The sequence below is a fragment of the Eurytemora carolleeae genome, unplaced genomic scaffold, assembly GCF_000591075.1.
Source record: "Eurytemora carolleeae unplaced genomic scaffold, Eaff_2.0 scaffold1506, whole genome shotgun sequence".
NCBI classification, from domain to species: Eukaryota; Metazoa; Arthropoda; class Copepoda; order Calanoida; family Temoridae; genus Eurytemora; species Eurytemora carolleeae.
The window spans coordinates 1-14795 of record NW_019397435.1 but is presented as its reverse complement, the minus strand read 5'-3'; the positions used below and the strand labels follow the sequence as shown (position 1 = coordinate 14795).

Sequence of the window (14795 nt, the reverse complement as noted above, 5' to 3'; positions counted from 1 at the left end):
TATCGTCATTCATCCGCGCGTGAACAGTTAATAATTTGAACTTCTAGTCTTGAGAATTCAAAAATGTGGTTTACTACATTTGCACCTTCAAAATTGACAGAGATATAAAGAGATCTGTCCCGATTCTTTTTTTGTTAACCATCGAAATCTTTTAACTTGTACAAAAATCAATTCCTCAGTAAATTTTGAAGATACAATAAAAACAGGCCACATTTTCAAAAGCTCATTATAGGACGTTCAGTCTTTATTTTGTACACTTTTAGTCATTTATAAACTATCAGAAAAAGAAGGCAATTTTCAATTTCACTTTCTCTTAATTTCCATGGGACACTGCACAAACAGACATTCACACAAACAATAAAAGGTTATATTAGAGAGCTCCAGATTTATTATTTGTACAGAAAGAATATTATATAATGATGGGAGATTTCGTACAGTATACACAATTAATGCGGGATTTGACAAAAATATGGCGGGAAAAGACGACATGGAAGAAATCCGCCATTTGATCAGGTCAAAAACCGCCAAACTTTTTAAAATGGAAAGATCCATTAATTGTCTTTCTAAAGGATTATGTCATGCCCTTAAGAAAACGCTGAAAACAAGTTTAAAAAATAATTTTAAGGTGAATTCGATTTGATTTGATCAGAGAGTTAACCGAGATATTTTTAACTCTAACTGAGAAGGGGGCACAACATTGCAATGTGGCGGGGGCAGCATCCTCCCCCTCTCAGTGTGTCCATGTAAGGAGCCCTGGCAGGGCTGTTCCAGCACCTTCTGGAAACCCTGATCAAGGCCCCCATCCCATCACCCACCACGGACAACGACAACTACGAGATGATCGTCTTTGCTGCCCTCGTCTGATAAACCGGGAGACTCACGTCGTAACAGTCCCATACTGAAACAAAATAATATTTAAACTCACGTTATACCGTCGTTTCAAGTGAAAAAAGGACATCTTAGATTCACAAAGGTACTCTTGATACCTTTGTCTAATCAAGTATGAACTAGATATTCATGTTTTAGATTCTTTCAACTGTTCATTTTCATTTGCGGTTTCTTAACGAATATGACTTGCACATTTCTTGTTTAAAAGTAATGAGAATTTTTTGGAATTAAACACTTTTGTATTCAGAAAGTGACAGTAGCTTTAAATTTTTTGATCAGATTAAGATTACAGTTCGTTCAAACTACTCAAATTACAAATTACGGTCTTTTCAATAAAACAAAGATTTAATTTCCAATTTATGTGCTAGGCGACAGGGTACAAGTCTTGTTTAATATTCATCTGTCATGGATGAAAGCTAGATAAACAAAGCATTAAAGATATTGTTGACAGACATAGTCTGAAAATATTTCAACTGATTTCCTTTTTTAAATTAACAGTTTAAACATAGATAAGAATTTAAAAAATGACTGATCACTCAAAAGAAAAGAATGATGATAAAAGAATGCTGATAAATGAGAGGATGAAAAAATGAATGGAAAGAATGAATAAAAGAATGAAAATATGAATATATGAATGAAATGAATGAATAAGTGACTGAAAGAATGAAAGGATGAATGAAAGAATGAATAAATGAATTTAAGAATGAATGACAAGAAGAATGAATAGTACCTGAACTCGCAAGGTGGGAAAGCATACAGAACCCCTGTCTGCTCAGAGTGCTGGGACTGCAGAGTAATTACTCCAGCTGCCTCCTTCTGCTTCAGGTAGCTCACAAGGTTTCTAAACAATCAATCAATTAATCAATCAATCAATCAATAAATCAATCAAACAATCTATATCTATCTATCTATCAAGCAATCATATTACAAATTTAATCATTTTAAAAATCTAATCATTTAATCGTCACCTTTTATTAGAAATCGATTCAAAACTCGATGCCGAGGTTGATATTAGAAGTCAAATCAAAAATCAAATAAAATACAAACAAAATATAACCCAATCAAACCAACCCAACCCAACCGAACTCACCTAAGAGGTCTGGAGTTAACGTCTGGTGTATCTGCTAGTGGAACCTGTGTACTACTAAGAGCTAGGGCTAGGAAAATGGCGTGAGAACTGGAACTTGAAATACGTTTCGATACATCCTCCAGTTTGGTCTGATCTAGCCGCAGCCTCTGGGTGATCTTCAGGTGAGGTCGACCAGCCTCGTCCTAGAATAAGGGTTACATTGCATAATTTTGATACAGATCCGGATCCTGGATCCGCATCCAGGTCATGAACATTTCTTTCAGATTTACTGATTTATTTTTTTACAAAGCAGAATTGTCAAATTATTTTTCGCTTATTTTTATAATACAACTTGATGAACCATTCAGAGATCATGAAATTTGTATTATCTTTTTTTTCAACAGTTCAGATTTGGGTTTGGGTTAACAAGTTTTTCGATATGTTGCCCCTTAGATCCGGATCCGTGGATCCGCATAGTTTTGCGGATCCGGATCAAAGAAACCAAAATCTTGCGAATCCGGACCCTAAGCACTTAAGGATTAGATTAAAAAACAACCTGGAGGGAATCATTTTAGAAAATATCGCTATGGCAAAGTAAGCAGTGGTGTATATTTAAATATATTACAAAGCCAACATGTTTGTTAGCTCCCTCAAGTAAGATAAAGCCAACATGTTTGTTAGCTCCCTCAAGTAAGATAAAGCCAACATGTTTGTTAGCTCCCTCAAGTAAGATTAAAGCCAACATGTTTGTTAGCTCCCTCAAGTTAAAGATTAAGCTAACATTTGTTAGCTCCCTCAAGTAAGATAAAGCCAACATGTTTGTTAGCTCCCTCAAGTAAGATAAAGCCAACATGTTTGTTAGCTCCCTCAAGTAAGATTAAGCCAACATGTTTGATAGCTCCCTCAAGTTAAAGATAAAGCCAACATGTTTGTTAGCTCCCTCAAGTTAAAGATTAAGCCAACATGTTTGTTAGCTCCCTCAAGTTAAAGATTAAGCCAACATGTTAGTTAGCTCCCTCAAGTTAAAAAGTTAAAGATAAAGCCAACATGTTTGTTAGCTCCCTCAAGATAAAGATTAAGCCAACATGTTTGTTAGCTCCCTCAAGATAAAGATTAAGCCAACATGTTTGTTAGCTCCCTCAAGTTAAAGATTAAGCTAACATGTTAGTTAGCTCCCTCAAGTTAAAGATAAAGCCAACATGTTTGTTAGCTCCCTCAAGTTAAAGATTAAGCCAACATGTTTGTTAGCTCCTCAAGTTTGCAAGAAAAATGTAGCGAAAAAAAGTTAAAATCCGAGAGAAAATGTTTGTTTAATAAAACTTATAGCTCTAACGAAATCTGTAAACTAACATTCTTATAAGTTAGGACAGGGGTATACAGAGCGTCCCGTATCATATTAGATTATCTCCAAGCTTTAACGCCAAAATAAATACATAATAATCTAAAAACCTAGCATTTTCTAGAAGAAAATTTTCATTTAAGTCTTATTTAATTTTACAAAATGATTTAATCTTCTTTTTTTCTGATTTGTCCCGAAAACCGTAATTCAGACGCATTGACGATCTTATATGATATGGGACACCATGTTTATACATTACTATTCTGGTAAATAGATATTAAGGGAGAAATAGGTCAAACTTATTTATTAACCCCAATGTGTTTCTATTGCAGCAAAAAATTATCAAAAACTGGTGTTAGAAAACTAATTTTAGAATCAGGAGAGGGGGGGGGGGGATATGTGCACATGGACTAAGACGGGGTGGTATAGGGAGGGGGGGTACAGGGTCGCATTGAGCCCCGCAAAATGGTCTCCAAGCCCCGTATTCGGACCTGGCGCTATTCGTAAATTTTAGAATAAATAAATATTAAAGCGTTTTCTTAAATATCCAAAAAATGCATAACTATTAAAATATCAAATAAGTGTTCCAATTTTTGTTTAATACATATCTATTATAATATTCATTCTAAAGGTAGCGCTAGGTCATTTTTAATATTCATTTGCGAATTCAGATACTTCGAGACCATTTTGCGGGCTCATGGCGTCCCTGCACCCCGGCCCCTTTCTAAGAGGGGTGGAGAACAGGAGGAGCTCACCTTCATAAGTTGGTCCACAACATCGATATCTCCTTCCGTTATCAGCAGTTTAGTAGGGAACAGAGAATTCTTTAGGATCAGTCCTCCCTCCCACACTTTCTCTATACGCTTAGTTAGATCTGTTATACTCTAGATACCGACAAAAACCGGTCAATCAATCAATCAATCAATCAATCAATCAATCAATCAATCAATCAATCAATCAATCAATCTCAATAAGTTTTGATCTATTATACTTTTAGATACCGACGCAAATCGGTCAACCAATCATTCAATAAACCAATCAGGCAAGATATCATTCAATAATGTTCCTTGATATTCAATATCACATCAAGGAAAAATAATCTAAAAATCTGGAAAAACATTGAACGATTAAGATTAGTTAGTAATAGTATTCTAAAATCCACCAATAAACAGGAAAATAACATTTTTTAACCTAAACCCATAAGAGAAGTTATTTATTCCATCTGGAATACACTCATGAACTCGGTTTCGGTGTCTAAAAACTGGTTTAGCGATCTGTTTACACTCAATCTATGTCGAAACAATAATTTACAGTATCGACATGAGAGGTGAGTGGGGGGGGAGGGGAAGGAGCCCAGGTGTATGTATAACTAATAATATAAACTAGACAGGGTGTCCCACATCATATTAGATCGTTTATAGTTCTCAATTGACATTTAAGGGACTTATCAGAAAAATTATAAAATAATGAATCATTAAAAAAATGTATCAGGCTAATAAAAAAACCATAAAGAAATTAATCAATCATCAACCAATTCACATGTTAGAACAACCATAAAGCAATCAACTAATCATCAATAAATCTACATATTAGACCAACCATAAAGAAATCAATTAACCATCAATAAATCCATATATTAGACCAACCATAAAGAAACCAATCAATCAACCAACAATTTGACAGGTTTTAGTTCCTTAGCGCCGCTGGGTCCGTCCCCGCGCCTCATACCGTTCTCGTCAATGTCAGGAGATCTAAATAGGAAAAATAATATAATTTAAAGGGACTGTATGCCTAAGCGACTCTCAGTGCAAATATAGCGACAACCGTTACACAACGGTATCCTTAAAACCTTTATCTCATCAGTAATGAGTAAAATTTTCTCTGGTTTCTCTAGGTTTGGGAAAGTTTTCTTCTGAGAAGTCCTTTACATGTTTTCTTGCAGTAAAACTGAGCGATTCACTATGTAGAGAAACTTCAGTTGAAAATTATCAGTTTTTAAAATTATAAACATTAATATCTCATTCAAACTTGATCAAACTAAGGCAATTCCATTATGATCTTTGATCCGACTTTTTTTAGCTTTTAATATTTCTTGACACAGAAGAAAGAAATTTTGATGTTTATAAAAACTTTTTTGCTGCTAGTGAAACTTAATTATTTGGTATTTTACAGTGCTGAAGATCCATTTAGTTTTGATGCGGATCCGGATCCTGGATCCGCTCTGGAAAAAAAAATAATCTGGATCTGAATCCAAATCCGGATCCAGGTTATTTCTTTAAAATTTACTGAATTTTTTAACCAAAGCAGAATTTGTTGTCTTAATTTGTTTCCCTTATTTTATGCTAAAACCTTATGAAATATTCAAAATCAGAAAATTTGTATGAACTCTCTTTTTCAATAGTTCAAATTTGAGTTAAGAGTAAATTTTTTTTGTTCCAGTTTTTGGTTAATATTTTGCTCCTTGGATTCGCATATTTATGCGGATCCAGATCCAGGAAGCCAAAATCTTGCGGATCCAACGGATCCGGATCCAAATCCTAAGCACTGGTATTTATAGAACAAAATATACTATTTTTTGCTCTGATTATCCGGATTCTAAACACTGCTTTGAGAAGATCTGAATATTTGAAGTAATTAATTTAAACTCAAGGAACTGAATTTTTGCAACAAACTCAAATTTTCTCATTTATCTCAATATCTTTGCAATCTGATGGTATGCTAACCTTTGATAGTTCAAATAACAGAATTCATAGTTTGAAATGAAAACGGGTTTCAAATATTTAAGTAATTAAAAATTATAGTTTGCGGCAAAAACTCATTTTCTTTAAACAGTTGCATAAGATCAAAATCGGCAAAACAGAATCCATTTTATTTTGATGCGGATCCGGATCCTGGACCTGCTCTTGATAAAAATGGATCCGGATCCAGATCACAACCATTTCTTTGAGATTAAAAGATTTTATAAAGAAATTTTATTTCTTCAAAAATAAGGAAATTTAGTGTTATCTTCCTTATAACAACAGTTCAGGGGTTGAGCGCATGAAGGTTTTTTTTTACCAGTTATTGTTTAATATTTTGCTCCTTGGGTCCAGATCCTCATATTCTTGCGGATCCAGATCCTTAGCACTGCCACCATATCAGGTGGATCCAAACAAGGACAAAAATTTTCCAAAGAAAATAGAAAATCAATGAATCTCGATCCCCGGTATAATTTAAAAAATTCGGCTACATCTGCTTCAAATTGGAACCAAACTTTCGCACTACACAGCAAAAAAAGTTCAAAAGTTGGCTTGGAAAGCAGCAGCATTAAAAATTCAGTGAAAGCCTGGTGTTCATCATAATTCCAGGGGTGTTTATTTTCAAGAATTACCGAAAGGGTAGATTTTGATGCTGTGGCCGTGGGTAGAAACAAACTAAGGCAAGCTTTTTGATATCCGTTATGATACTTCTCACCAAATTTTCCCCCCCCCCCCTATATTTACATCTGAGGGAAATATTATTCTAGAGCAGTGGGGATATTATTTAAAAACGAACCTGCTAGAATCCATTTTCCTCATTCTACTCGGTGGTCCATCCAAATCATCTCCTGGACGCTTCCCCCACTCGTCAAATCCACGACCGGCTCCGCCGTTAAAATCTCCTCGCCCTCCGGCTCCGCGGACAAATCCTCCTCGACCACCGCGGCCTCGGCTTACCCTCGGGACCCCGCTGATCATTTGCGACCATGGTCGCTGTCCTACTTGTCGCGGTGTGGCGACATAAAAAATTTGAAAATTTCATGTTTAACAAAAAGTTAACACAAAAATTCTTTTTTTATTATTGATCTTNCGTCGAGATAAATAAACATCAATTAAAAGTCCCCAGTAACAAGATCAGATGATCAATCTTGGACGAGTAGAGAGAGAGAGAGTACAGCAAAATTAAGAGCTTAGGCAAAAATGGATTAAAGACCATCAATTACTTTAAACAAGGACAAAACATCAAAACTCCGCCCTAGCTCAATGTCTGTGACCAAAAATCAATAAACTAATCTTCCTTACACTTATCTTGAAATATCATTTAAAAAAGATTTTAAAAAATACCAATAATACAGTTTTTATACATCTACAAAAAAGAAAAGTAGGACTGCGATCGTTAAACCGCTAGTCAACGGATGATCAAAGTGCCTGGCGATCGCTGGATCGTAGTCAGATCCCTGATAACCCCGAGGAGGAGGCATATTATCAACATCGGCAAAATCCATCCTAACACAAGAGTCCATATTTTTTATGAAAAAAATAACAAAACTATCAAAAACATGTTCAGAATGCTTGGAAAAAATCTAAATATCATTAAAAGGCAAGTTTTTTCCCATCCTTTATGTTTAATTATTAATTATTTAATTTCTCCAATTGAGCGAATAAAACATATCTAATATCAGTTGAATACCATTTTTATGTGAAGAAAGTATGTATAAACATTGCTTAAAGCTTAGAAATTGTCCTTAATAGTCATCATTCTTATTTTTTTTTTTTTTTAACATATGTTAAAACAATTAAAAAATATAAGTCTAAAAATTGTGGAACAATTTAGTGAATAAAACACCACCGCCATTGAACTATATAAAAAAAAGGTAGGGGAACTAATTTCAAATAGAATTACCCCCCNCCCCCCATCCCAATGTACATAAAAAAGTTTATGGACTCATGCCTTATTCTCTTATCTGATCCTCCCAGCGCAAACCCACGCATCTCGTTCACTGCAGCCTTAAAAATATTAAAATGAATTAAAAACTATACTTTTGTCTGTCTGTTTGTATCCAAAAGTCAAAACGGCTGAACCGATCGAGCCTAAATTTTGTGTGGCACCTCATATGACCCACATCCTTTTAATAAAACACATAATAATAAATTTAAATTGGACGACTGTTAAAATTCTGCTTAGCAAAATAATTAAGTAAAAAAACATTTTTATCAGTTATGTTTCTACAATTTATACAAACATGGCCACAGTAATTGTTTCAGAGCTAAAGCTCGAAACTTTAAGATTGGATCAGTGGCAGCTTTAAGGGGAGAGTTGGGACGTCCGACCCCCCTGGAAAAAAGGGGCGCAAAAATAATCTGCAGATTAAAAAAGATAAAAACTCTATCCACCTGAATTTCTTTTGCACTCGGAATGTTTTTAAATTCTCAGTTTTAATGGAACTTTGGACGAACTTTTACGTTTCCTTTAAATACTAATCAAGTTACCGTGGGTTTCAGTCTAAAAGAGCGTTGAAATTTATATTTTTAAACTGCATAACTCCGACAGAAAACCCACATTTTAAAACTATCCATCAGACAGAAAACCCACATTTTAAAACTATCCATCAGACAGAAAACCCACAATTTAAAACTATCCATCAGACAGAAAACCCACAATTTAAAACTATCCATTAGTCAGAAAACCTACATTTTAAAACTAACCATCAGACAGAAAACCCACATTTTAAAACTATCCATCAGACAGAAAACCCACAATTTAAAACTATCTATCAGACAGAAAACCCACATTTTAAAACTATTCATCAGACAGAAAACCCACATTTTTAAACTATCCATCAGACAGAAAACCCAAATGTTAAAACTATCCATAAGACAGAAAACCCACATTTTAAAACTATCCATCAGACAGAAAACCCACATTTTAAAACTATCCATCAGACAAAAAACCACATTTTAAAACTATCCATCAGACAGAAAACCCACATTTTAGAACTATCCATCAGACAGAAAACCCACATTTTAAAACTATCCATCAGACAGAAAACCCACAGTTTAAAACTATCCATCAGACAGAAAACCCCGAATTTATTTCCCGTCAAGGATCTGACAAAGGTTTGATGAGTACTGTATTCAATCGAACATTCTACTCTATAAATGGAGGGTTACTTTAAAAAAGTTTTAAGTGACAATATGTGCAACATTGCAATGTCCGATTTACAATGGTACCCTTGAAAGCAGTGCTTTGGGTCCATTTAATTTTGATGCGGATCCGAATCCTGGCTCCGCACTGGAAAAAAAATGGATCCGGATCCAGGTCATTTCTAAAAGATTTACTGAAATTTTTAACAAAAAATAATTTTCAAATTTTTTGTTTTATTTTTTTTCGCTTATTTTTATCCTAAAACTTTATAAAACATTCAGAAATGAGGACATTTTTATAATCTCTCTTTCTTCAAAAGTTCAGATTTGGGGTTCAGGAGTAAAAGTCTTTTTTTGCAGTTTTTGGTTGATATTTTACCCCTTGGATCCGGTGCTTTGCATATTTTTGCGGATCCGGATCCAGGAAGCCAAAATCTTGCGGATCCAACGGATCCGGATCCTAAGCACTGCTTGAAAGCTTTGTATGATAAAGTATGAATTTTGAAAAATGATATTTTAACATTTTGGTTTCTCTACACAAGCAACTTGCGAAATTCTACTGCAGAAAAACATGTAGGAATTTACAGAATAAAATTAAAATTAAAACACGACAATGTATTTCATATCATAGATTAAAGATACTAAGGGTACCGTTGTGAACCAAACATACCATTTCATAAATACAATTTCAAGTGACCCTCCATAAGAGCAGTGCTTAGGATCCATTCAATTTTAATCCGGATCCGGATCCAGATCCAGGTCCAGGTTATTTCTTTCAAATTTACTGAACTTTTTAACAAAGCAAAATTTTAAAATTTTTTGTCTCATTTTTTTCGCTTATTTTTATGCTAAAACTTGATTAACCATTCAGAAATGAGGATTTTTTTTTATCTCTCTTTTTACAATAGTTCAGATTTGGGTTTTGAGAGTAAATTTTTTCTTCAGTTTTTTTTTTTTTTTGCCCCTTGGATTCGGATCCGTGGATCCTCATATTTTTACGGATCCGGATCCAGGAAGCCAAAATCTTTCGGAGGATCCTAAGCACTGCATAAAAGGATGGCAATGTCTGATTCACAATGGTGCCCTTAAAAGATATGTCCAATTAAGAATGAATTAGATAAAAATGTTAATAATTTAAAAAGATAATTATCAATACACCATTATGGGTTCTCTACAGTACAAAAGTGACTTGCAAATTTCTACTACAGGAAAACAGCAACTTCAGAATTAAAAACTTAATATCCAAGAAAACGAGAAAATCTGCCAGGCTATAGATCAGATAACGGTTTCAAGGGTATCTTTGTTAATCGATCATGCCAGTCTATAGAGGGTTACTTAAAGTTTTCTCTACAGTCCATTTAAGACATTAAACTCGAACTATACCTGTGCAGCATCAATGCTTTCATACTGAATGAATGCTTCAGAGTCTCCAGGCTTGTAGTCTATCTTCTGTATTGCGCCAAACCTAGATAAGTTATTAATATTATCTATATAATAAAACAAGACATTTGTACATTTATATGTTGCGTATAGCCGGCCAAACCGCTGGGCCGATTGGGCTAAAAATTTGTGTGTGTGGGGGGGGGGGGGGTCTTAAAGGCTAAAAAAAGTTTGATTTTCTTTAAAATAATTATTTTTTCCACGGGCAACGCCGGGTCTTTCAGCTAGTTATTAGTAAAAGACTATCAAGAAAAATAGAATAATTTAAATGAGGATGGGATGGATATAATGGATTAAAATTCCATCAATGTTTACAAAATTACTGGCTTGGTTCCCTTATTAAAGTTTTGACCAACATTGATTTTCTATAGAATGAAAATCGAATAAAAAATCTCAATGTGTGACTAGCGGATTTATCTATCAGAGACAAGAAAGGAATTGGTTTTCTATAGAATAAAAATCGAATAAAAAATCTCAATATATGACTAGCGGGTTGATCGGTCAAAGACTAGGAAGAAATGGACGGCAAGCATAATTTCTGGATAAAAATGAAACAAGCATCTTGAAAAATAGCTACTAAGATCAAACTTTTAATAGAATAGTCCAGAATACGACAAACTACTCTTTAGTCGGGGGGAGGGGGGTCATTTCAACAAATGTGACATTTCAATGAAATCAAGTTTATAAAGTTTAATATAATGTTTGAAAGAAATAAAAAAATATTTTCTTCAGCCAGGAAAATTGAAATAATTACTGAAATAAGTTTCAATCCCCTTTGTTTACTTGTGAATCCCTTATTACAAACCGAGTGACAATAATAAAATTTGTTTAAAATCAAAAATCTGATTGCTTCCCAAATATAATTAGATTTGGTTTTTGCATCGATTTCCCCGCGAAAAAAAAAAATTAATATTCCCAAATTGTTGACGCAACTGTAGCGTATTACGTTCCAACCATCCAAATTAAAAGCTGTGCTAACGTTTTTTTTCTTTAAAAAATTAAGAGCCATTTTGAAAATTTCAGACAGAAAAAATAGTAGACTTTTAAAAACTTTACCTATCGAATTCTCTTTCCAGCATTCCTAGGGAGGCCCAAGAGTCTAATCCTCCAACCCAAACCTACAGAATAAAGGAATTTTTAGCGAGGTATCGAAATAAAAAACTTAAATACAGGGTTACCCACAGAAGATGAGACAGTAGAGACGACTTTATGGCTTTTTTCAATGATTTGACAAAAGGAAGATATAAGTTTTCAGTAGCTTATATGAATATAAAGGAACAGACGGTTAAAATTCTGTACAGGTCTCTGAAAAATCATCCTTGTTGCTATTATTATCATAATATATTTAGAGGAAAGTATACAATGAATTGTTTTAAAAACAAGTTAAAAATGATATTTTAATGCAGATATATATACATCCAAACCCAGATAAACATTTCTCAAAGATTTAGTGATTTTTTTGAAGAAATGAATTGTTTTGAACATTTAAAGAAGTTTTTTTTTCGTATTTTCTTAATAATTGCGATGAGAGTAATGGGTATATATTTTTTGAGTAACCCCCTCTCTACCCCCTGGGGCGTGTATTATTGCTGTTTTGGGAGGATAAAATGAAAAATTGGACATCAAAAGGAAAGTGCGTTCATTCCTTTGCTTATTTTTTTACCCAAAAGTTAACAAACATCCTTTTCCAAATTCAGCGCAGAATTTACATTTCTTTTGAACACATATAATTTGTCGGTAGAAAAAGGGGAGGGAGGAAGAAAATTATATTTCGAGAAAATATGCGAGTATTAAGTATTTTTTTTGCAGGTTTTGTTTGATATATTGGTTTATTTAAGTTGAGGAGGGGTATTTTTGTTTGATTTAACCAAATGTGTAATTTTAAGTGGACTTTCATGCAAATATGACAATGCCCGATTCACAACGGTACCCTTAAAAGTTCTGTTTGGTTAACTATGAAATAGATTTCAATTTTAATAATTTTAAAAACTGTTTTTAATTATGATTTCTCAACAGAGTGACTTGCATATTTCTAAACAGGAAAATTAATACAAATTATAAGATCTGAAAACATTAGATAAATGTTTCAAGGGTTCTGTTGTGAGTCGGGCATTGCAATATTTGCATGGTGGTTCACTTGAAATTACGCTTTCAGTGCCTTTAACCTACTATTCACCTTCGTTGTAGCGTTTACTTTCCCGTAACCGATCTTGCACTGGAATTTGCCAATATACTGTCCTGAGAGCTCACGTTTTGCCAGTGCAGCTTGGTCAAGGTTGGCGAATCTTATGAAGGCGTAGGCGTTGCCAGTTCCAGGCGGTGGCCGTTTAATATCAATATCCACGAGTTCGCCGTAGCGGCCGAATATCCTCTTCATCTCTTCGTCGGTTATGTTTAGCTCGAGGTTGCCGGTGAACAAGGTTCGTGTTGCCAGGGGATCGTCCTCAGGCATCAGATGGTCGAGATAATTTGGGAATTTATCTTTTTTATTTTCACGTCGCTGGACAATAGATCCACCATAGCCTGGTTCATGGTATCCGCCGCGAGGTGGACCACGATGGCCTCCGCCACGGTAGTCGTCACGGTAGTGTCCGCCACGAGGCGGAGGACGGTAATCGTCTCTACGAGGGGGGCCTCTTGATGGTGGACCACGACGGTCCCAATCGTCTCTATATCCATCATCACGGTAACGATCGGGTGATCTTGGACGACCATAACCGCCGAGGTCTCTGTAGCGCGGCGGGCTGATGCTATGGGGTCGTCCACGCGATTCATATTCTTCTTTGCTAGCGCTTTCATACACTGCTTCAACAATCGCGGGCTTATCAAACAATATAATCCGGGACTTACTGTGCTTCGCGTCTCGCGCGTCTTCAAAGTTTCTAAAATAAACATACGCGACTCGTTCGTCGGGCTCGTGCATTACACGGACACTAATATCCCCATACTTCTTGTACTCTCTGTACAGCGTGTCTCTCACAACATCGTCACTGGCCTTCGGGTGAAGAGAGCTAACGCACAGAACTTTATAACCTGCACGTTCAGGGGGGGCGCGCCCTCCCCTAGGGGGGCCACGCATCGGTGAACGTCTTCTATCCCCCATCCTGTGTATATCTATCTATCTATCACCTAAAAGTAGAATAAACTCCGGGTTAACCTACGCCGGCTCTGTCACATTTGTCGGCGGCCAATCTAAATATATAAAAACTATGGCCAGCACTTAAAATCACAGAAAATGCGTCACAATTGTGCGTCGTGGAACCCATTATTGATAAATATTGAATTCACCCACTATAGTTTCATTATCCGATCATTTTAATTTAAGTATATTTTCATTAGTTAAACATTTTTCAATAATTTAAACTTATGAGAAGAAATCTTTGTCAACCACTTTATGTCACCAATATCAGATTCACAATTGATTATAAACACTGAGATCTCACAAAAATAACAAATTAAGATTTCGTCACAATTTACCACAAGAAGTTGTTAACCGGGCACTTTTTAAACCTTTTTAACTAAACAATATCTTACTTTTCACCTTATATAACAGTACTGAGAGATGGGGTCGTGTTGACGTTCTTAATCCTTGAAATCCACGAAGATATTCGACGAAATCTGTCAATATGGGATTATCCAATATGGCGACTGAAAAGGTGGGTAGCCCCGGCTTCTAGCTTTCTCATGTGACTCAGAGAAGGAGGGGGGGTAAATTTGTAGACTAATATTTTTTATTCTTTTTATTTTTCATGGTTTGATTATTTTTGTTTATATATTTTTATGATTTAGTAAAAATATTGAGATTTTTAAAAATATATCTTCCTTTTCAGAGACTTGAAAGTCGTCGTTTTTTAAAATTTATTTTTATAGAAAATGGGCACGGGTTTCAGGAGTTGAAGGAGGGAGGGAGTCCAGAGTTGCTCAAATAGTAATCACCGCCACCCAAATCTGTGTTGCGGCAAGCGCGCTCCTCAATTGGTAATCTCCACCACCTCAAATAGTAATCAGCCCAAAAAAGCATAAAATTAAATCGTTTATTTCAATTAGAATTGACCTCTTTTAATGGCCCTATGGTGTACAATATTGTTAAAGCTTTCTTTAATGCTCCTTAGTTTTGAACCCAGCTGGAAAATTATTTTTTCTTTCCACCGTTTTCTTATTTTCTACTGTGATCGGA

The 14795-nt window shown here is 35.0% G+C and overlaps 1 protein-coding gene across 4 annotated transcripts; it reads right to left on the bottom strand.

Annotated features, from left to right (window-relative positions):
* Positions 1 to 370: 370 nt before the first annotated feature.
* Positions 371 to 14308, bottom strand: LOC111714283 (putative RNA-binding protein 15). Of its 4 annotated transcripts, none has more exons than XM_023489352.1 (12): positions 14160 to 14308; positions 12795 to 13747; positions 11675 to 11736; positions 10562 to 10643; positions 7986 to 8041; positions 7463 to 7540; positions 6831 to 7004; positions 4990 to 5047; positions 4052 to 4180; positions 1979 to 2160; positions 1619 to 1729; positions 371 to 898 (listed from the first exon to the last, which is right to left on the bottom strand). In XM_023489352.1, exons 2-12 carry the CDS (start codon positions 13719 to 13721, stop codon positions 808 to 810), a joined length of 1950 nt encoding a protein of 649 aa, XP_023345120.1. In that variant the 5' UTR covers positions 13722 to 13747; positions 14160 to 14308; the 3' UTR covers positions 371 to 807. The 4 variants fall into 4 exon arrangements, with proteins under 4 accessions (XP_023345120.1, XP_023345122.1, XP_023345123.1 ...); XM_023489354.1 differs by having other exon boundaries at positions 6831 to 6992; positions 14160 to 14296; XM_023489355.1 differs by having other exon boundaries at positions 6831 to 6986; positions 14160 to 14296.
* Positions 14309 to 14795: the final 487 nt, after the last annotated feature.